Here is a 22,137-nt window from a genome sequence, read left to right on the forward strand (position 1 = left end):
ATTGTGTTAACTGCACAGAACATGAAATTCACCATGTTAACTAGCTGAAATAATAGACAATTTGGTGGCATTAAATACATTCATACTGTGTGCCAACATCTCCTCTACCTAGTTCCAGAAAATTTTCATCGCCCCTAAAGATAATGTTATACCCATTAAGCAATGAGACCCCCTGCTCCCCAGCCCTTGGCAACCACTAATGTGTTTTCTGTCTGCATGGAGTTGCCTATACTGAATATTTCATATATATATATATGGTCTCAGCCAATAAATTGCTTTTATTATCTGGCTTCTTTCACTTAGCATAATCTTTTCTAGGTTCATTCATGTTGTAGCATGTCTCAGGACACATTTCTTTTTTAAGATGAGTAATATTTCATTGTATGTATATACCACTTTTATTTATTCCTCATTGGATGGACATTTGAGATGCTTCTACCTTTGACTATGATGACTAATGCTACTATAAATATTCATGGCTAACTTTTTGTTGGAACACCTGTTTTCAGTTCCTCTGGGAAACCCCATACTTTTAATCACGGCACTGCCCTGACTCTTCCAAATGGCACCGATTCCCATGACAGCCACTGTGCAGTAAGCGAGGTGTCAAAAAAGGCTCAGTACGTAAATGCTGATGGAAGAATGACTTAAAAATGACACATTCAAAAAAGGTCCTGGATCCTACCAACTGAACCTTTTCAATTTCACTACTAATTTCTGAAGTTCCCAAATAATTATAGAAGCTGCCCCCAACACCAAAGAATCTAGCCAGCATTTAAAGTCACTTCATTCCCCTTTTTAAAAAAAAAAAAAAAAAAAAAAAAAGAAGAATTTTTATTTAAAATTTTATCTTTCAACTATAGTTTGCATTCAATATTACCTTGTATTAGTTTCAAGTGTACAACATAGTGGTCAAACAATCCTATACTCTACTAAGTGGTCTCCCTGATATTTCAAGTACCCACGTGGCACCTTACATAGTTATTGGCTATATTCCCTAGGTTGTACTTTACAACCCATAATTATTTTGTAACTACCATCTTATTCTTTTTAAAAAATATATATTTTATTGATTTTTTTACAGAGAGGAAGAGAGAGGGATAGAAAGTTAGAAACATCGATCAGCTGCCTCCTGCACACCTCCTACTGGGGATGGGCCCATAACCAAGGTACATGCCCTTGACCGGAATTGAACCTGGGACCTTTCAGTCCACAGGCCAACGCTCTATCCACTGAGCCAAACTGGTTTTGGCATCTTGTAGTTCTTAATACCTTTACCTCTTTCACGCAGCCCCTTAACTCCCATAGATGCTGCTATTAGTCTGGTCTCTGCATCTATGAGTTTGTTTGCTTGTTTATTTTGTTCTTTAGATTCCACATTTAGGAAATTATATATATATATATATATATATATATATATATATATATATATTCCACATTTAGCATAATACCTCTAGGTTCATCCATATTTTTACAAATGGTAAGATTCCATATATATTCCACATTTAGCATAATACCTCTAGGTTCATCCATATTTTTACAAATGGTAAGATTCCATAATTTTTTATGGCCAAGTAACATTCCACTGTATATAAGTACCACCACTTTTTTTAACCACTCATCTACTGATAAGACCTCAGGTTGCTTCTATATCTTGGCTATTGTAAATAATATTGCAATGAATACAGGAGTGGATAGATTTTTTTAGAATTAGTGTCTTGGATTTCTTCCTATGTATATCCAGAAGTGAAATCACTGGGTCATAAGGCAGCTTCATTTTTAACATTTTGAGGAAGCTCCAAATAGGAGCTGTACAATCTGCATTCCCACCCACAGTGCATGAGTGTTCCCTTTTCTCCACATCCTCACTAATACTTGTTTATTGATTTATTGATGATAGTCATTCTGACAGGTGTGACTTCATTTTCTTAATTATAAACTCCACTGTAATGAAATTTCCAAAGCAGACAACCCAACAAACTACAATAGTTACATGTTCGTTGGGTTATATATTAATGATGCATTCCAATTTTTGAAGGCAGAGTGTTTTTAAGCAATATTTCAAGCTAGCATGAAAGAGGCTATAGTAGTCAAACGCAGCAGTATGAGATGGCCCTTCCTGAAGGCATTAGGGCCTCCAGTGAAGCAAGAACTAGCTGGATAGAGAGAAACCAAGAGGATTTGTGTCTATCTTTGGAAAATGGTCTAGGGTCTCCTAAGTCATCTAGTTCCATGACTGCACAATAAAATGAAAGTGCAGGGTGCAACAAGGAGGAACTTGCACCATGTTCCTGGTAATGGATTTTATTTTAATTGCATATACCACGAAAGGATCTAAGACTTGCAACATCTAGGCTTCTGTGAGACTAATTCCTAATGTTACAAACATTAAATCTATTAAAAACTCTATTTGTAAAGCATTTTGAAAATTACTTAAAAGATAGAACTTTCTTTTATCTTCTGCTTTGGTGCAAAAACTGATATAAATCAAGCAATTTTTGTTGCTACTCATAAAATCAGTGTGCACAGCTCCTGCGTTGGCTTGCATAAGACATAGCTGTGAAGGTGTGCAGGACTGTGGGAGTCTGAGCATGTATCCATGGCCGAGGCATCCTAGATGCGACCTCAAGGTCACACCAGCTGTTCTTATTCTTTGCCACTTTATAATCACTGCACCTTAATGTTCTCATCTGTAAAAGTCAGTGTAAAGCTCTCTATCTCCCAATATTGTCGTGAAAATCCTATCTAATAAAAGGGTAATATGCAAATTAACCATCACTCCATCACAAAGATGGTGGCGCCCATAGTGGTCCAGGCACTGGACCCTGGTGGTGGTGCCCTGGCAACGAGCCCCAGCGTCCTGCACACCCCGGACCATGGAGGGAGGGAGGACAGGTTGGTGGGCCTCTGTCCAGAGGCTAACTGTGCACAGGACGCTGCCATCTTTGCAGGTGGGCTAAAGGGACCTCCCCCTTCTCTGAATTTCATGCACTGGGCCTCTAGTTAAATTATAAATTTCCTCTCTTGCCTCCTTCTTTCACCTTTTCTTCACCGAGTAGCTCCTTGTCTTCCTAATTCTTTACTCTGAGCTCTGTTGAGGCTTTTTCCATTATGTAGCAACTGCTATAACTATTATCCTGATCAGTTCCCCCAATGTCCCCAGATTTATTTAAAAAAAGAGAGAGAGAGAGAGAGAGAGAGAGAGAGAGAGAGAGAGAGAGAGAGAGAGAGAGAGGAAGGAAGGAAGGAAGGAAGGAAGGAAGGAAGGAAGGAAGGAAGGAAGGAAGGAAGGAAGGAAGGCAGGCTGATAGTTTTATCTCTGTTATGTATCTCCCCTACCCCCCTATACACTGATGCCACTCATTGTCACTTCCAACACCAATTATCAATACTGACATCAAACCAAAGGCCCAGAGATGAGGACCACATCCAAATAAGTCAAGGTGAAGGCCTGGTTGCTAGATGCTGTGACCAGCTGATTAAAGTGTTCTGCTTGCCTCCCTCTTATGCAAAATAAAAATGCTTCAGCAGCAAATCCTCTTAATCCACTTGCCCACCTGCATCGACAATCAAAATCCTGCCAGGACCATTTTCTCTCAGTCTTCCCAGCTCCCCTTGGCAAGCCTGCATTAGGCACGTTTCTGCAGGAAAGCAGGTGACGAGAAAGGTTAAGTGTGTTTTCTCAGCAACATAATGGGCGGCTTGAATGAGTATTTTCTTTTTGTTACTGTATTAACTGTGCCGTATGCAGTCAACAGTAAATAATCATGAAGCCAAGAGCATTATTTCAAGCAAAAGCCAAGCTTTGGTCAAAGACCCATCACTGGCTCTTGGCACCAACCCCATTCGCTTGGAAGGTAAGATGTCTAGTAAGAAGAGGCTAATCATCAAATTACAAGGCTGAGGGAGAGGCAGGCTGCTGAAATCAGCCCTCTGCTTTCAGGCCTGATTCTTAAACAGGAACAAGTCCAGGGCCAGTGAACAGTATCACAGTCCGCACAGGCAGGAATAGGGGGCAGCACGCATGAGGGCTAAGGCATAGGGCCTTGGATGAGCAAGGACTCTCTTTTTCCACAGAGATGGTCCTGTATTTCTGTTCACTTAGTGCCAGAAATAAGGCCCCTCGAAGCCAACTTGAGAAACATCTACTAGGCTCCCTCCTCCCTCCTGATGCTTGATGAGATCCAGAAATCCTCCTGCCCAGACTCAGCAACAGCAGCCATTGACTCAGAACGTGTCTATGTGTTTTGTCAGAAATAATCTGGCACATGGAGACTGCCCGAGGCCATCCCTAGAGTTCCAGGAGCCTGGCCAGAGAAACGTACTTCAAGTAATGGCCCCTCCCTATCACAGCCATGAAAACCACATCCTAGAAGCGCCTAACCCCCCCCACCCCAATAAATAAATAAATAAATAAATAAATAAATAAATAAATAAACAAATAAAGCAACAACAACAAAAAAAGAAAATTGGTATAGGGCATTTTTTTTTTCACATGGTCGGCAAACTCATTAGTCAACAGAGCCAAATATCATCAGTACATCGATTGAAATTTCTTTTGAGAGCCAAATTTTTTAAACTTAATCTTCTCCTAACGCCATTTCTTCAAAATAGACTTGCCCAGGCCATGGTATTTTGTGGAAGAGCCACTATCAAGGGGCCAAAGAGCCACATGTGGCTCGCAAACCACAGTTTACCAACCATGGCACTAACTGAAATAAGTCAGTCACAGGAGAGCAAAATACTTCATAATTTTGTCGTCTGGGGCACCTCTTTAGCAAACTTGCATGTAACCAGAAGAAATATATGTTATGTACCAAGTTTTTCCAGTTTAAACAAGACTCTTAGATGTATGAAGTATGTACTTAGATCCTTTTTGCTATCTATTCTAAAGGAAAATTGAAAACATATATTGAATAAATATAGCACTAAGTTGCCTCATTGGAAAATACAAGAAAAGTAGCCTTTTTTAAAGTACCATGACCAACTCTAAACAGTCCCTGACAGCATCATCAGTGCCTACCACTGGCACAAGACACAGTGGGGATAGGTGGGCCATTTGCATCACAACACAAGTGAAAATACCACCCAAGGTCAAACCTCAAGGCCATCCATTGAAATATTTGGCTGCTGAGGTGGCTGCCTTTCAACTAATTATTGGGTCGGCAACTAAGTACTTGCGGATTTTTTAAAGAAAATCAAAGACAATTTTTTCATGGAACTAAATAACTTTATTCTGTAATGTATTGCCCATTTTGATCAATGACCTTTTGCCATCTTTCAGGCAGCATCATAATCCCACGTTCAAAAAACTTCTGGTTTTTATTAGCAAAAAACTGAATCAGGTACGATTTGACATCATCATCATTATTGAAATTTTTACCATAGAAGGAGTTTTGTAAAGATCAAAACAAAAAGTAATCAGATGGTGCAAGGTCAGGACTATATGGTGGATGTGGCAAAACATCCCAACCAAGCTCCATTAATTTTTGCCGAGTGACCAAAGATGTGTGTGGCCTTGCATTGTCATGATGGAATACAACACCTTTTCGATTTGTCAATTCGGGCCGCTTTTCTTCAACTGCATTGTTTAATTTCGTTAGTTGTTCAATGTAGACATCAGAATTGATCGTTCGGTTGGGTGGTAAGAGTTCAAAGTAGACAATTCCTTTGTAATCCCACCAAACTGATAACAAAACCTTCTTTTGATGAATATCAGCTTTTGATGTTGTTTGAGTTGGTTCACCTGGCCTGCTCCACGATCTTTTCCGCTTGATATTGTTGTAAACAACCCATTTTTCATCGCCAGTTATCAGTCGTTTTAAAAATGGATCATTTTCATTATGTTTCTTTAGCAAATCGCAGCTGCTAATGCGTTGCGTTAACTGTGATTCTTTCAGTTCGTGAGGAACCCATGTATCGAGTTTTTGAACATAGCCAAGTTGTTTTAAGTGATTTTCAATGCATGTATGTGATACATGAAGCTTCTCTGCAATCTCACGTGTTGTACTGTGACAGTCCGAATTGATTATTGCTTTGATTAGGGCGTCATCAACTTCAACTGGACGACCAGAGCGTTTTTCATCTTTGAGTGAAAAATCACCAGAACGAAATTTGGCAAACCAATTTTGACACTGCCGTTCTTTTAAGGCTTCGTCACCATAAACAGCACATAACTTTTTATGAGCTTGCAATGCGTTTTTCCCTTGTGGAAATAAAAAAGCAAAATATGACGAAAATGTTCCTTTTGATTTTCCATTTTTCAACGAACGCCAAACGAAAACTACAAAACAGATCAAAAACCTTTTTTCACTGATTAACAGCTGAATAGCCAACTACCAAATAACAAAATGTGTTTTACATTTGTACTACGTCTGCAAACCTAAAAATTCAACTGAAGCCATATGTGTGTGAAACCCGCAATTACTTAGCTGCCGACCCAATAGAATGAAAAGATCTTACATGCTAACCCAGGAGGTCTTAACTAAAGGGATCAATCTTTTCAACAGACAGAATCTGAATAATTTCTAAGTTATCAAGCACCTGCTCATTATCCTGTGTTCTGTACTGAGTGTTTTTCCACCGTGTCTGAGTCATCTTTGCACCCTCCATAAAACACTCTCTACTTTCACAGTATGCATCTGCAGTCAGTAGGTGCAAAATAATGATCAAATGGTTGTGTGTTTTTTCGTTGAACTATACGAAGTTGATGATATTTGACCATTTTTGATTCACACAAAAAAATGGCACTTTCAAACGGTTCAAACTAAACCTTGGTACAGAAGTTTAGCTGCAGGAATAAAATCCAAAAAAGTCATAGAAGCTTCTACAAAGATAGAATTCTCTTTGCTGCCATACAACTGTTCTAATGTAGGTAGCCCAGGAGGTGACAGTGGTTCCATAGTGTGAAGGACCCAGGCTCCTTATATCTCATTTCCCTGTCAGATGGTAAGTTCCTATGATTCTGTGCAAAAAGTATAAAGATAAAAATCATTCATTCATCAAAGGATATAAATTCTATGGGGATACACAACTTAAGTTTTCAACACCAAACTTATCATTTGAAGATACAGGCTTTCTAAACTCTCACAATTGCTGATGGAAATGCAAATTTGGTATACTTCATTAGAAAACTTCTTAGAACTATCTCTTGACACTAAATAATACCTACCCCAATGAATTGGTAATTCCACTCCTAGATATTAGTCTCAGTTTGCAGCTCAGCCTCTCCCTGGCACCTCCAAGCCCAGCATGAGTAGTAACCATCTGTCAATCACTTTGTAGCTCATTGGTGGGTGGCCCCAAGCAGGGCACATGCAGCAGCTGTCCTTGGCCTTCACCTCCCAGGAGGCTCCAGAACCACTGCACCCAGTAAATAGCTTCAGACGACAGCCATGTACCACCCAACCACCTTTATGAGCAACATGCAAGTAACAGACTCATCGGGCACCAGAGTCCTGCTGAAGTGCGCTCTGCTCTGTGAGGTGGGGCCATGCACAGCACCTCCTCTCTTACAGTCTCCAGTGGTCCTCACACCTGATGGTCTGGGGCCCATCCCTCCCATTGACGTGCCAACAGCAGTCAAGGCTCAACTACAGGAGGGTGCTCACAGCCCAGATGGGAGGATGGGAATGGAGAAGGGGTACCTGGAGCTTCCTGCTGAGATGGCAGAGGGGGCTGTGTCACTGGGCCCCACAGGACACCCACTGCCTTGGGCCACCCCACCAAACCTAGGAGACATAGTGATCTACCTAATACATAGAAACAAACACAGGGAAAAAGCCAAAATGAGGAGAAAAAGAAACATATCCCAAATGAAAGACAAAGAGAAAAGTCCAGAAAAAGAACTAAACAAAATGGAGGCAAGCAACCTACCACAGGCAGAATTCAAAACACTGGTTATAAGAATGCTTAGCCAATCTAGGGAAATAATAGATTAACTCAATGAGAACATCACCAAAAAGATAGGAAACATAAACATGGAGATAAAAATTTTAAAAGGACCAGTCAGCCAGCTAGTGGTTGAGCATCAACCTATGAACCAGGAGGTCAAGGTTCCATTCCAGGTCAGAGCATAGGACGTGCCCTGAGTTGCGGCTTGGTCCCCAGTGGCGAATATTCAATGATTCTCTCATCATTGATGTTTCTATCTCTCTCCTCCTCTCTCTTCCTCTCTGAAATCATATTGCTAATCTATGCAACACCTTAGTCCAGTCATCGGCAAACTCATTAGTCAACAGAACCAAATATCATCAGTACAACGATGGAAATTTCTTTTGAGAGCCAAATTTTTTAAACTTGAACTTCTTCTAACACCACTTTTTCAAAATAGACTCGCCCTGATATTTTGTGGAAGAGCCACAATTAAGGGGCCAAAGAGCCGCATGTGGCTCGCAAGTCGCAGTTTGCAGACCATGGCCCTAGGATCTGTATTGGTAAAGACATTGCTACAACATATGTCTGATATTTTGCTGCCTATGTAGTCTTCAAATATTTTTTATGGTTTCCTGTCTTACATTTATGTCCTTTAGCCATTTTGAGTCTGTTTTTGTGTGTGGTGTAAGTTGGTGATCTAGTTTCATTTTTTTTGCATATATCTGGTGAAATTTCCTAGCACCATTTATTAAAGAGACTGTCTTGACTCCATTGTATGCTCTTGCCTCCTTTGTCAAATATTAATTGAGCATAATGGCTTGTTTCTGGGTTCTCTGTTCTGTTCCATAGGTCTATATGTCTGCTCTTGTGCCAGTACCAGGCAGTTTTGAGAATCGTGGCTTTGTAATACAGTTTGATATCTAGTATTGTGATTCCTCCAACTTTGTTCTTCTTTCTCAGGTTTGCTGAGGCTATTCAGGGTCTTATTTTATTCCATATGAATTTTTGGTGAGTTTGTTCTAGGTCTTTGAAATATGCTGTTGGAATTTTAATGGGGATTGCATTGAAACTGTAGATTGCTATAGGTAATATGGACATTTTAATTATGTTGATTCTACCAATCCATGAACATGGTATGCTCTTCCATTTGTTTACTAATATGTCTTCCTTTTCAATGTCCTATAGTTTTCCAAGTACAGGTCTTTTACCTCTTTAGTTAAGTTTATTCCTAAGTATCTTAAATTTTTTTTGGTGCAATGATCAATGGGATTGTGTGTGTTTTATTTATTTACTTTTAGTCTTTCTTTCTGTAAGTTCATTATTGGTGTATAAAAAGGCCATAGATTTCTGGGTGTTAATTTTGTATCTTGCTACATTGCCGAATTCATTTATTAAATCTAGTCATTTTTTTTATGGAGTCTTTGGGGTTTTCAATGTACAGTATCATGTCATCTGCAAATAAGGATGTTTTACTTCTTTTCCAATTTGAATGCCTTTTATTTCTTCTTCTTATCAGATCATGGGTATTTTTGAGTATTCCATAAGAACACTGCTTTTCACCTTCTTCTCTTTCCTGCACTGCAGATAAATGTCTAAACACTGGGTGGTAGAAAGCTTACTTTTCATATTACCACCCTGACATGGGTCTAGCAACTCATAGACCTAGCAACTCACAGCCACCACAAATCTCAACAAAGCCCCCTTCCCGAAAGCAGTGTGCTTTACAAACTTCATTAAGCTTTTGAATTACCAGAGGGGCGCACTAAAAATGCATATTTCCAAGTACTTACTTAAGAAATTCTAGTAAATATGTAACTAGACCCAGGAACCTGCATTTTAACTCACCTGGTCCCCAAATAGTCCTAATTACAGTTTAAGGAAACACTTCCCTGGAGTCATACAATCTCTAAATTCATTCTCTATGCTTGACAAGAGCAACTAAGGCCCCACATATGTCTCAGGAGAGCCCTCTCCATTGTTTCGGAATGTTGGTGGGCCCCCTGCTGACAGCATTTCCTAGAGAGGTGGGAAGAAAACTCTGGACACATCTTCCTAGAGACTCAGAGAAGACCCCACTAGACAGAGAGCAGGCAGGAAGTTGATAGTGTGCTACAGAAGTATGTGGGTTAAAGAGGCAGGAGTTCTTGTACAACAAATGTCTCAAATATTGAGGAATTGTAGGGCAGGTAAAAGGTGCCACTTTGTTCTGGGCTGTGCTACCACAACATGGAAGATTCTTCTAGAACTGTCTATGGTTATTCAACTGTTAGCAACCATTAGTCAGTAGAAGAGACTGTGCTGCAGAAGAGTCCTTGTCAAATGTAAGGTTCTTTCCAAGCCACAAATCACTAACCAGATTTTTTCTACATTCAAGACCAACTGCCTGCAAGATAATCAAGTCCATGCCCACAACATAATTAAGTCAAGTTGATGCCAGCTGTTACTATGTGTGTGTGTGTGTGTGTGTGTGTGTGTGTGTGTGTGTGTGTTCTCTCTCTCCCTCTCTCTCATTAAAGGTTGGGAATCCAAGCAAAATTAAATCTTTTACAGACAAACTAATCTATCTAGATGTGTGACATTTAAGAATTTTATAAGGGCTTTCATTTTTATTTTTAATTTCTGATGGCTTAAGATAAGAGATCCTACAAATCCATGAAAGCAGACTGGGTTGGAGTTCTCTGTGGTTGTGCAAAAGGATCTTTGTATAACCAACAATTCAGAGAGCAAGTCAGCTCTAAACCAGTGTCCTGCCGCCATGTCAAGGGGAAACTTTATCCAGAACTTTTCATTATGATTTTTCATTAATAACTATGTAGTTACTATGTTCAAAGTTTTATAACTCTTACTGGTTTCTATGCTCAATATCTATGTTGGCTGCTTAATACAAGTATCTAGCAAGTGCCTTTCACACATTAAATTCTTAATAAATGCCTCGAATGAATTGATTCTACCAGATTGACTTCACACTAGAATACACAACTATTATACAATATTAGAGTATGCAAATTTAGCATCCTTTATTCAAGAAGCATTTGATGCCATAACAAAACTGCATCTATGCATGGGCCCATGTGTATTTTATTAAATCATTATAAGCACTTTATGGTTCTTTCCACTTCTGAACTAAACTTTCAACTAAATACCTATATGAGAATAAGATGGAAATGACCAAAATGGTGATTTGCTAATTTTTTTACATCTGTTCTAAGTAGCTTCAGGGTAATCAAATGTGATATATGATTATATCATAGCAACTATTTCAAAACTAAGATCTCATCCATAGCTTTATCCAACATCATTCCTAATAAGAAATTCGCATTCAGGAAGTACATCAACTTAAATACTACACTTAAATTTGTATTTTGAATTAATAAGAATGAAGTTTAAGCACCTCTACATTAAAAGTTGGCCCATGATGTATTCTCAGGAAATAATGATTACTATCACTTTAATTTTGCATAATACTATGTATATAGTCTTATAACATTCTTTCATTGGTAAATTCTTTGAACTCTATGATGATGGCACTTTCATTATGCAAATGTCAGCTATTATTGAGAATATCTGGAAGATTATATCCACAACACAAGAAATCTTTACATCTGTTATCCCCTTCACAGAACTCCACAGCCCACTTATTTCCTCTGGAGTTCTACTCAGATGCCCCCTAGTGTAAATGGCTAGGAAAAACAAAACAAAAAAACAAAAAACAAACAAACAAACAAAAAACAAAAAAAACAAACAGTAAAATAGAAATTCCCAACTTTAAAAATTCAGAACAACATATTTTTTAAAACATCCTTTCCCTCCTATACTCACCACCTCCAAAGTACCTCACATTATTTTTTGAAAGTGCCATCATCATAGAGTTCAAAGAATTTACCAATGGAAGACTGTTATAAGACTATATACAATACATAGTATTATGCAAAATTAAAGTGATAGTCATCACTATTTCCTGAAACTTAATCACACACACACACAAACATGTACACACGCACACACATCCTTGGATGGATAAAATGGTACAAAAGAAAGCCAACTTACATAGAAAAGGATGCCAGAGTTCCTTCAGGATAATGGTTTTCAAATTGCAGGCTTGAAATCAATCTAGTATACCCACATGAGCATTTTCTTAAAAATGGAATAGAGTGGAGTGGAACGGAATGAATAACTCTAGGTACGATGTTTGATAACATCCTAACTTTAGGGTCCTGACAGCATAAGAAATCTTGGGGAGGGGAAGCTGTGGGCATATGTGCAAGTATGGAGACGACAGACCATTGATGAAGAGCTGAGATGACTGGAGAACCAGCATGCTGGGGTGTGGCAATTGAGAATAACCCTAATCTAATATAACTATAATAAAAATGAGTGTACCTTTGAAACAATAATTCTTCTTCTAGAAATTTACTTAAGGAGATGCTTAAGAGTGTATGCATACATTTCCCTTACTCATGTTCTCACTGATTTGTATTTATAAAGAGGAACAGTGTAAACAGAATGTCCAAAATATAAGGGATTCAATAAAATCTATACATTCCAATACTATTCGGTCATCTAAGATGTTGATTGAGCCCAGCCAGCCAGTGTTGCTCATTAGTTGAGCATCGATCTATGAGCCAGAAGGTCACAGTTCAACTGCTAGGCAGAGTATATGCCTGGGTTGCAAGCTCAGTCCTCAGCAGGGGATTCTCATCATTAAAGTTTCTATCTTTTTCTCCTCCCTTTTTCTCTGAAATAAATAAAAGTGTATTTTAAAAAAATAAAATGTTGATTGAAAATATATCAATACATGTATTAAAGAATGTTCATGATTATTAAATGAAATAAACAACTTACAAAACCATATATAGTATTCCCTCCTAATCCATGGGGGATACATTCCAAGACACCCAGTGGAGGCCTGAAATCGAGGACAGTACTGAACCCTATATATACTGTTTTTTTTCTATACATACCTATCAATGATAAATTTTAATTTAAAAATTAGGCACAGCCAAAACCGGTTTGGCTCAGTGGATAGAGCATCAGCCTGCAGACTGAAAGGTCCCAGGTTCGATCCCAGAAAAGGGCATGTACCTTGGTTGCGGGCACATCCCCAGTAGGGGGTGTGCAAGAGGGAACTGATTGATGATTTTCTCTCATAGATGTTTCTAACTCTCTATCCCTCTCTCTTCCTCTCTGTAAAAAATCAATAAAATGTATTTTTTTAAAAATAAAATAAAATAAAAATTAGGCACAGAAAGAGATTAACAACAAAAACTAATATTACTAATACTAAAACAATTATAACAATACTAGAAGCCCGATGCATGAAGATTCATGCAAGAACGGGCCTTCCTTTGCTGGCACCACCTTTGCTCTGGCTGGAGCCGCCTTTCCACCTCCCCACACTGCCCAGAAGCGCAGAGCAGCTGGGGTGGTGTGGGATGCGTGCACTCCCCCACCCCCCACCCCCCCACCCCCCGCTGCTTGGCACCTGTATATGCAAATTAACCCACCATCTTATTTGGATTAATTTACATACTCACTCCTGATTGGCTGGTGGGCACAAAGCTATGGTCAATTAGCATGTTATTCTTTTACTAGGTAGATACTGTAATGAAAGTCATGTGAATTTAATCTCACTCAAAATATTTTATGTACTACTAGAAGCCCAGATTCATGCATGGGTGGGGTCCCTCAGTCTAGCCTGTGCCCTCTCACAATTGGGGACTCCTGGGGTGATGTCGTACTGCCGGGTTTCAGCCTGATCCCCACCTGTGGCCAAAGTGGCAGGCAGCTGGGTAGGAGCCAGCTCCACTTCTGCTTATCCTGACCCGTTGACTGGCCTTACAGTCGTTCATTGTAACAGTCACTTAGATTTTAGATAGATAGATAGATAGATAGATAGATAGATAGATAGATAGATGATAGATAGATGCTCACTTTCTCTTCTTGTGATGATGTAAGATGAGGCAGTACCCACAAGATGAGATGAAGTGAGGTGGATGATGTTGGCATTATGACATAGTGTTAGGGCTACTACTGACTTTCGGACAATAGAGGTTCCTTGAACACAAGCACTGTGATACCGTGTACACAGCTAGAGACACCAGACCAAGGGATGGTTCACATCACGAGCAAGACAGAGAAGGAAGATAAGATTTTATCACAATATCCACCATAACGTCTGAGATAAAACTTATGGATTATTTCTGGAATTTTTCCATTTTTAATATTTTCAGAGTGTGGTTGACCATGGGTACTGTAACTGAAAACATACACAGCAAAACTGAGAGTAAGGGGGAACTACTGTAGTAGAAGTCTACACTTTGGTTGTATAAATATACACATGGGAAAAGATCTAGGATGCACATCAAATGATAGTGAAATCCCTGGGTGGTAGAATTATGAATGGCCTAATTTGTTGCAGGGTTGTTGTTGTTGTTTTGTTTTGTTTTTGCCTATATGTATATTTCATTCTGTCTCCAGTGAACTTTTATGAATTTTTCAATAGAAAATATATATATATGTATTTCAAATTCATTAAAAGCCTCTCAGAGTAGTCGCACTCGTGCACTTGAAGCTAAAATCAGGCAAGCTGTTAGGGAGAGCACAGATAATGAGAAAGCCCAGGGAGTGGACTCTCTTTTTAGAACCTTTGGTTGTAAAAACAAGGAGAACGGGTTTTAAGACCATATGTGGCATACAGTTATTACGATGGAGTGTCTGTGCGCTGGAGAAGAGGAGGAGACAAAAAATGCAAAAAGAAGGAACCACCTGGGTGATGTCTAGTGAAGCCTGCACCACACTGTGCTTTTCCTTCTCCAGTAGCTTCCTTTGGGCTTGGCTGGGCTCCCTTCCGCGGCTTCCCACATGCCCCTTCACCTCATGTTGAACAGGCAGGGGAAGAGCACAGGACTTACCCAAAGGCAGACCCTATATTCCCAGCCTCTCGGTGTCTTAGCCCCCGAAGGAGGTGCCATGGGCACTTTTCATCAGCAACTTCTGCCAATGAAGAAGCCCTGTGCAAGGCTCCCTACCCCCACGCCCACGGAACACTCCCAGCCACAACGGCAATCACGATACACAGGTAACCTTCCTAACGAAGAAGCGAGTTTTCAACAATTCATAGGGGCTCTGTAAAGACACGTTACATTTCGTTTCATTTATTTTGGGCATATTGACAGCTGGTGACCTAGATTAAGAAATAACATGTGAAAAGCAGGCTGTATCACTAAATTCCTTCACAGATGGGAAGCGGATTCAGTGAAAAGCTTCAGACCAAAGATTCAAGTTGGGTACTCGGAGGGACGGGGGAAATACCCACAAATGGGTAAAATGCAGTGTGAAAAAAATAAATAAAATGATGACAAAACCTGGCTCAGATCCCAGTTGATCTTGGCTACTTCTGGGACAGGTAGCCGGGGACTAGAAAAGGGGCAGGCACCTTGCTAACTCGAGGGCTGAAGGAGCAGCGGGAGAGGACCGCGGCTAGTGCAGGCTGAGCTGGGCTAGATATTAAAAGAAATGCAATCCTCTTACTGCACTGAGAGTGTGCATGTGCGCAGGGAGGGGCTAGAGGCAGCCACCCAGTCTCACTCAGCCCACAGACAGGCCAAGGGACCAGCGCCCCATTCCGCCCAGCTTCTAGGTCAGCAGGAAGTGGGGGGCAGCCCAGCAGCCTGTCACAGAGCAGGGCAGTACATCTGACTTTCCGTAAAACAGCAAAGTGCTAGACACCCAGCGTCCCGGGCATGGAGCATCCTGCTACGGTGGGACTGACCGAAACCATGAAGTTCATTTTCAAGTACAGCGCTCCAGCTGCCATAGGAGCGTCCTTTGCTCGGACACGGACGAGGACCTCAGGGCCCCCAAGGTCTTCGTTATAAGAAGTGTCTGGGAAGCCAGGCCAGCCTGTGCCCGATCCCATCAGTCCCTCTCCCGCCGCTCAGGGCTGTGCGGAACGATCCTGGGATCCATGTGTGCACACCCCTGGGTGAGAAAAACAAACCACCCAACGTGGCCACGCTACTGAGGGTCTCGGGAACCAATCCGCGCAATACAGGTTTCTTAACAAAACGTCCTTCTTTGCACAAAAATGTGCAAAGAAGAACTGTTAGGCTCAGGTCACATGTATACTTCTGACCTTCCAGAGAAGGTCACTGGCGTCAGAAGAGAGAGTGTGCACGCCTGCAGGTATGCGCTAAACTCCAGGGCTCACTACGGATCCACACAGATTTGGGGTTGTCTGCTGGGCTAACGGGATCGTTTCTGCCTGCCGCGCTCAGTGACCAGTGAATCGCCCAGAGAAAGGACAGCTGTCTGCCGCAACCTCCCGCCGGAACCTGCGGGCGCATCCCTAGCGGTGGCTGCGGGGCGCGGGGCGCGGGCTCCGGAGGCGGATGCGCTCAGCCCGGGGTGGCGGCGACCTCCGCACCTGCTCCGCCCGCGCGGCCGCCGCCGGGAGAGCGGGCGGCGCTGCCGGCCCAGCCGCGCGGGGGGCGCGGGAACGGGAGGCTCCGCAGACCCCGCGCCCGGGGACCGGGGACCCGGGGACCGGGGACCGGGTCGAGCTCCCCTCGCGCAGCGCCTCCCGCCCGCAGCGCCCGGAGCCTCCGGGGCGCCTCGCCGCAGTCCCCGCGGGCGGCGCAGCGCAGCGCAGGGCGTCCCCGCGTCCCCGCGCCCCCGGCGGCCCTGCCCCGCCGCCGCCGGGCCTCCCCCTCCGCTTCCTGGCTCCGCCGCCCGCACCGCCCGCACCGCCGCCGGGCTCTGACCTTCTCCTGCGCGCGGTTGATTCGCTTCTGCACGTTCTTGGCGAAGATGCCCGTCTTGATGTCGGCCATGGCTGCCTGCGGGTCCCCGGGCTGCGAGCGGCTGGCGGAGAGGGCGCGGGGCGGCTGCGGCGGTGATGGGGAGGAGGGGGGGTGGCCGGAGGAGGAGGAGGAGGAGGAGGAGGAGGAGGAGCAGCGCGAGAGCAGGAGGAGCGGGAGGGGAGGCGCGGGAGCGGCGGCGGGAGCTCCCGGAGCGATCAGGGAGCGGCGGCGGGGACCCGGCTTAAAGCGACAGAGCCCCGGCGGGACGCGCTGGGACTAGAGGCCGCGCCAGGCAGGGTGTTGGGGGGACACGGAGGAAGGGCTCTGATAGTCAAAATGATCAGACAGCACCCACAGAGATGGAGGAAGGGGCAGGAAGAGAAAGGGGTGAGACCAGCGACAGACCCAGAGCCTGCAGGCAGCTCAGGGATTGCTTTAAGGCGGAGTTTGGGGGGGCGGTGGGAAGGGGTCCAATTCTCTCCGGGTTGGGGGGGGTGGGGGGAGGAAGAAAGGTAAAGGCAGGGAGAGTGGGACCCAGCAGGATTGGAGCTGCTCTGCAGTGCAGGGGGCTGGGCTGGTCTCCCAGGAGTGCCCGCTGGGCCTCTCTGGCCAGTGCACCCTCACCTTCCCTGTTTGAGAAGAAGGACTGGACCTGGCCTTCCAGGGAGGCACTGCTCAGGGGAGCTGCTGGGAAACCTGGCCTTGCAGGGGTCAGAGCGGCAGTAGAGAAGCGAGAGGGGGTAGAGGGCACCGAGAGGAGGGCCTATATTGGCACTCATTTATTTATTTTTTATTTTTAAAAAAATATATTTTATTGATTTTTCACAGAGAGGAAGAGAGAGGGATAGAGAGTTAGAAACATCGATGAGAGAGAATCATCCATCAGCTGCCTCCAGCACACCCCTCACTGGGGATGTGCCCGCAACCAAGGTACATGCCCTTGACCGGAATCGAATCTGATGCTCTATCCACTGAGCCAAACCGGTTTCGGCATTCATTTAAACCTTAAGACAAGACGTGGGGCCTGGGTGAGCAGGTTCCATGCTGAGAAGGTGCTGTGTCTCGGTGATCTCTGTAACCCCTGCCCTGAGCAGAGACCCTGACAGAGGCACTGACTCCGCCGTGCGTGTTGCGTGCAAGGGAAGAGTCCGGGGCCTTTTAGTGTCAACCTAGGCCTCCAACCTGTTGCTTCTTGCAAACCTTCTAGAAACCTAAAAGAGATGTTCCATCCTCTGCTCTATGCTTAGCAGAAATAGGAATGATGGGGATAAACGTGCCCTCCACCAACCTACAGCTCTTTAGGGCTCTCTGATAGTCAAGCTAGTCATGTCCACAGGCTTGGCTCCATTGTTGACATCCACCTGTGAACCAGGGGGCGGTCACAGTTCGGTTTGTGGTCAGAGCACATGCTCAGATTGTATTCCCCAATGGGGGTTGTGTAGGAGGTAGCCGATCAATGATTCGCTCTCATCATTGATGCTTCTCTCCCTCTCCCTTCCTCTCTGAAATCAATAATATATATATATATATATATATATATATATATATATATATATATATATATTAACAATCAAGCCATTCATATTCTATCCTCTCTGAGAGTATAAGAAGAGCAAGGAAGGTTTCCTAGCAAACAGGTTAGGGTGCATCAGCCCCCTGGGAGTCCCTGTGAGCACCTGCACCCCTGGAACAGACTGTTACATCGGTAGCCCCCTATGATCTGCCCCTTCGGAGTCACACCTTGTGCAGTCTGCCTCTCTGATCCCAGCATGGCACTGTGACCGGCTTGACCCATAAGATCCGGTGGGATTGCGCTGTGCCCGTTTCAGGCCTAAGGCTAAGAAGGCAAGCAGGATTTGCACTCTGAAGAGCCCTGCATCTCCATGTAGACATTCAGCGTCATGGCTATAAAAGTCTTTGAAGAGGCACTTGGGAAGGAAGAGGCCCTGAGGTTCCTTGGTCAGAGAACATGGCCCATGTGTCTCTTCATCTCAGCTGAGCCCAGCCTCCAGCCGACCCACTCGCTGAATACAGCCATACCAATCGCCTTGAAGAAGGCGAGCAGGAAACCTGCCCTGCTGAACCCAGCCGAGAGTGCAAAATGTTGAGCAAATAAAATGGCAGCTGTTGTAAGCCGCTGACTTTTGCGGTGGTTTGTTACTGAAATACCCAGCCGATGCGCTTGGCTCTTATTTCCTTAGGACAGTGGTTCTCAGCTTTTTTAATGCCACGACCCTTTAATACAGTTCATGTGGTGAGCCCTAACCATACAATTATTTTCATTGCTACTTCATAACTGTGATTTTGCTACTGTTATGAATCGTAATGTAAATATCTGTGTTTTCCAATGGTTTCAGGCGACCCACAGGTTGAGAACCCTGCTGTAGAGCCTAAGACATCAGAAGACACAGATACTTACATTACAATTCATAACAGTAGCAAAATCACAGTTATGAAGTAGCAACGAAAATAATTGTATGTTCGGAGGTCACCACAACATGAAAAACTGTATTAAAGGGTCGCAGCATTAGGAAGGTTGAGAACCATGCCTTAGGCTGACTATTCATTCCAGTCTGCCTGGGAACGAGGGGGTTTCCAGGACACAGGACTTTCAGTGCTAAAGCCAGGAAAGTCCCAGGCAAACCTGGATGGGTTGGTCACCTGAGTTCCAACCTACCAAGGGAACTCCTCACTTGGTCAGCATTCGGTAGAAAAGACTGCTCAAAAGCCAGGAATTTCAGCCAGCTCTCCCAGGCAGGGGGCTTCAGAACCTCACCTCTGCCTTGGGACCTTGGCCATGAGGATCCAAGCCTCAGAATGCTGGAATATTGCAGAATGTTCTGCAGCATATGGCTTCCTAGTCACTCATTCTGTGAGCCCCAGAGCCCGCTCTGCTCCTGTGCTGGGCCTGGCTACAGCTCCCCTTGCACACGTCACTGCCCTCGCTAACAATCAAAGGGAAGAGTTCTAAGCAGTGGGTTTCCTGTTCCTCTGCTTTCTTCAGGCCCGAGCCATCAGCTCCCACTGTCCCAGCCTTTGTGTCTCCTTGCAGTTATTCCTCCAAAGATTTTTGAAACACGGTACCTATCTTTGGAAACAAAAATCACAAGTGGTTAATTCATCCCTCAGATGCCCGTATCTAGTTCTGTAATGTGGGTGAAAAAGAGAAGCTTGTCATTTCTTGATAATTCTATTTGGAACACATACTGAGCATATTAAAAACTTATTAAGTGCCAACTGTAATTGACTCATTTCCCTCCGACTGACAAGAAAACCGGCATCCCTTTATCCCTTTCCAGGTTGCCATGTGGCTCATTCTAGCCACTCTGGGATACCGACAAAGCACTTTCGCTGGTACTTACAGGAGCGCCACAAATACACATGCATGCATGAGACTAGCTCAGGAGCATCCATCCTTAGGTATTTCTTCTCCTAATTCTGCAATACTCCTGGGGTAAGGGCTGGGGCGGGGGAGGGGGGGGGGACCCTGACTACAATGATTGTTAAACGTTGTTATTCCACACACTAAAGTCTTTTTCATCCAAAGTCTTGTGCAAGATCCAAATATGTTCATCAGATGGGCCCTCCCTGGTCTTGGAGAGGGTTGGGCGCCAAGTCCCACCCTCTGTTCCCTGCAGCTGTCTCTAAGGAAAAGCCTCAGAACTGCAAAAATAAATCCCCACGCACAGTGGGAGTCCACAGGCCAGGTGACCTCAGCCAGGTGACCTTCCATCCCCAAAAGCGTGCAGGACCCGTGCTTTTGCGTGCCTTTTCCTCCATTCCAACACCTCTGGGCTCGCCCAGCAACAAGCCTTGATGGCTGGTTTCTCTTCCTCCGAGTTGCCATCCACTTTTATCCACAGTCAAGGAAAAATGTGCAGTTCCATGTAGATTTCACTTGAATAAAATGAAACTCCCATTCTCTGCAACATCAAAACAAGCTTAGCTGTCAAATGATATTTAACGTTTACTCAGGTAAGGTCCACAGAAGGCAACCCAGATCTTCATCCAAAGCAGGACAGAATTCCTGAAATAATTTTAACTCCAATTCACCCTCCTTCCTCCTCTGTTGAACTTCAGATTTCTTAATGAGTGAAAAATGTGAATGGTGACAGGTTTGGACAATTTGGAATAAGCCCCAAATTACTAGATCATCATGAGGCTCATTTCCCATATCCTAACGGCACAGAAGTCACCTATCTTTGAATATTGTAAGTCCACTTTAGGCCCTTAGGAAAGAAGATTTCTAGATCCCTTTATTCATGTATCTAGCTCTTTCCTAGCACTCAAAGGAGTTACCTATGCACTACATATTCTAGTCAGCCACATATTTTTTGTTAAGTTCCTATGGCACACTTCCGGTCACAAAAACATCACCAAACCTCGAAACAGAGACCTAAAACAGTTATGATATTATAAGTTGAGGTAAATGGGAACTATACATGCATTTAAGAAAGTTATTAGAAACAAGCAAGATGATGACTCTCCAAGCCACTTATTCCAGTTCTGAGTGGCCAGAACTGATCCCAGCAGCTCAGGGCCTCAGAAGGAGCCCTCTGAACAGGAGGCCCTTCATCACTGGTGCATCATCTACACCCACACCCACACCCACACTCACTCAGACCAGGGCCCTCCAGCTCACCTCAATGCACATCAGACCCTCCAGCTCACCTCAATGCACATCTCTTGGGTGTGGGAGGAACCAGAGTCCCTGGAGAAAATTCTTGGAGAATGTATCAACTCTACAGACAGTGACCTAGGCTGGGCATTATTTTGTTTTTTTCCTTCTCACCAACATTATAATGAAGCGACATTGAATAAAACAACACTATTCCAACACCTGCTATATAGATAATTAAGGAACCATTTCATTTAAACATTTAGATGAAGTTCATCAGAATTTTTGGCCCAAACAAATATGACTAGTCCTTATACTTTCTTAACTTCTTTACTTAAAGGTCCAGATGAAATTTTATTTTCTCTCACAAATATTAAAATCGCAGTGAAAGGAGGATGGCCTTTAATGCATATACTGATTTTCTTATACATTTCAAGTGTAGATTCACAATCAACTAACTCTTCAAATTATGCCAACTACGGTACTTGCATTTTAATTCCACATATATTTTTACTAAATTTAGCCTGCATGACTACTCTCTTCCTTTCTTAATTTAACTGAGTCTAAAAATAATAACATCTTGATGATATTAATAATGCAACATGAATGTATCCCAAAATACTAAATAGGAGGCAAAAAGGTTTGTTTTAAATACACAGAGCCATTGGTCACTAAGAAAAATAATGACACTATTAAATTGGCTCATATTTTTAACATATTTGGACGCCATGTTTCATGCTTTTATACAAACTAGATGCAAAACTTCTATAAGCCGAACATGTTGCTTAAACATCACTTAGTAGCGTACAAACCAACGGAGAAGTCGGGGAGCAAAACATAATG

At 43.2% G+C, this 22,137-nt stretch overlaps 1 protein-coding gene and 1 long non-coding RNA gene across 5 annotated transcripts in view; one reads left to right on the top strand and one right to left on the bottom strand.

Annotated features, from left to right (window-relative positions):
* The window catches only part of AMPH (amphiphysin), a 118,542-nt gene extending 101,729 nt beyond the window's left edge, over positions 1-16,813 (bottom strand). Inside the window, exon 1 of one of the 4 annotated variants that reach the window (XM_045578599.1) lies at positions 16,638-16,813. In XM_045578599.1, coding sequence (XP_045434555.1) covers positions 16,638-16,706 — 69 coding nt within the window. In that variant the 5' untranslated portion in view covers positions 16,707-16,813. The remainder of the gene's footprint in view (positions 1-16,637) is intronic. The other 3 variants (XM_045578598.1, XM_045578600.1, XM_036429776.2) reach the window with 3 other exon arrangements.
* A 1,397-nt stretch (positions 16,814-18,210) lies between these two features.
* On the top strand, positions 18,211-19,910 carry LOC123652008. Its single transcript, XR_006741027.1, has 2 exons — positions 18,211-18,884; positions 19,231-19,910. It is a non-coding gene; the product is annotated as an uncharacterized LOC123652008 (long non-coding RNA).
* Positions 19,911-22,137: the final 2,227 nt, after the last annotated feature.

The sequence above is a fragment of the Pipistrellus kuhlii genome, unplaced genomic scaffold (assembly GCF_014108245.1).
Source record: "Pipistrellus kuhlii isolate mPipKuh1 unplaced genomic scaffold, mPipKuh1.p scaffold_m20_p_10, whole genome shotgun sequence".
Lineage (NCBI taxonomy): Eukaryota > Metazoa > Chordata > Mammalia > Chiroptera > Vespertilionidae > Pipistrellus > Pipistrellus kuhlii.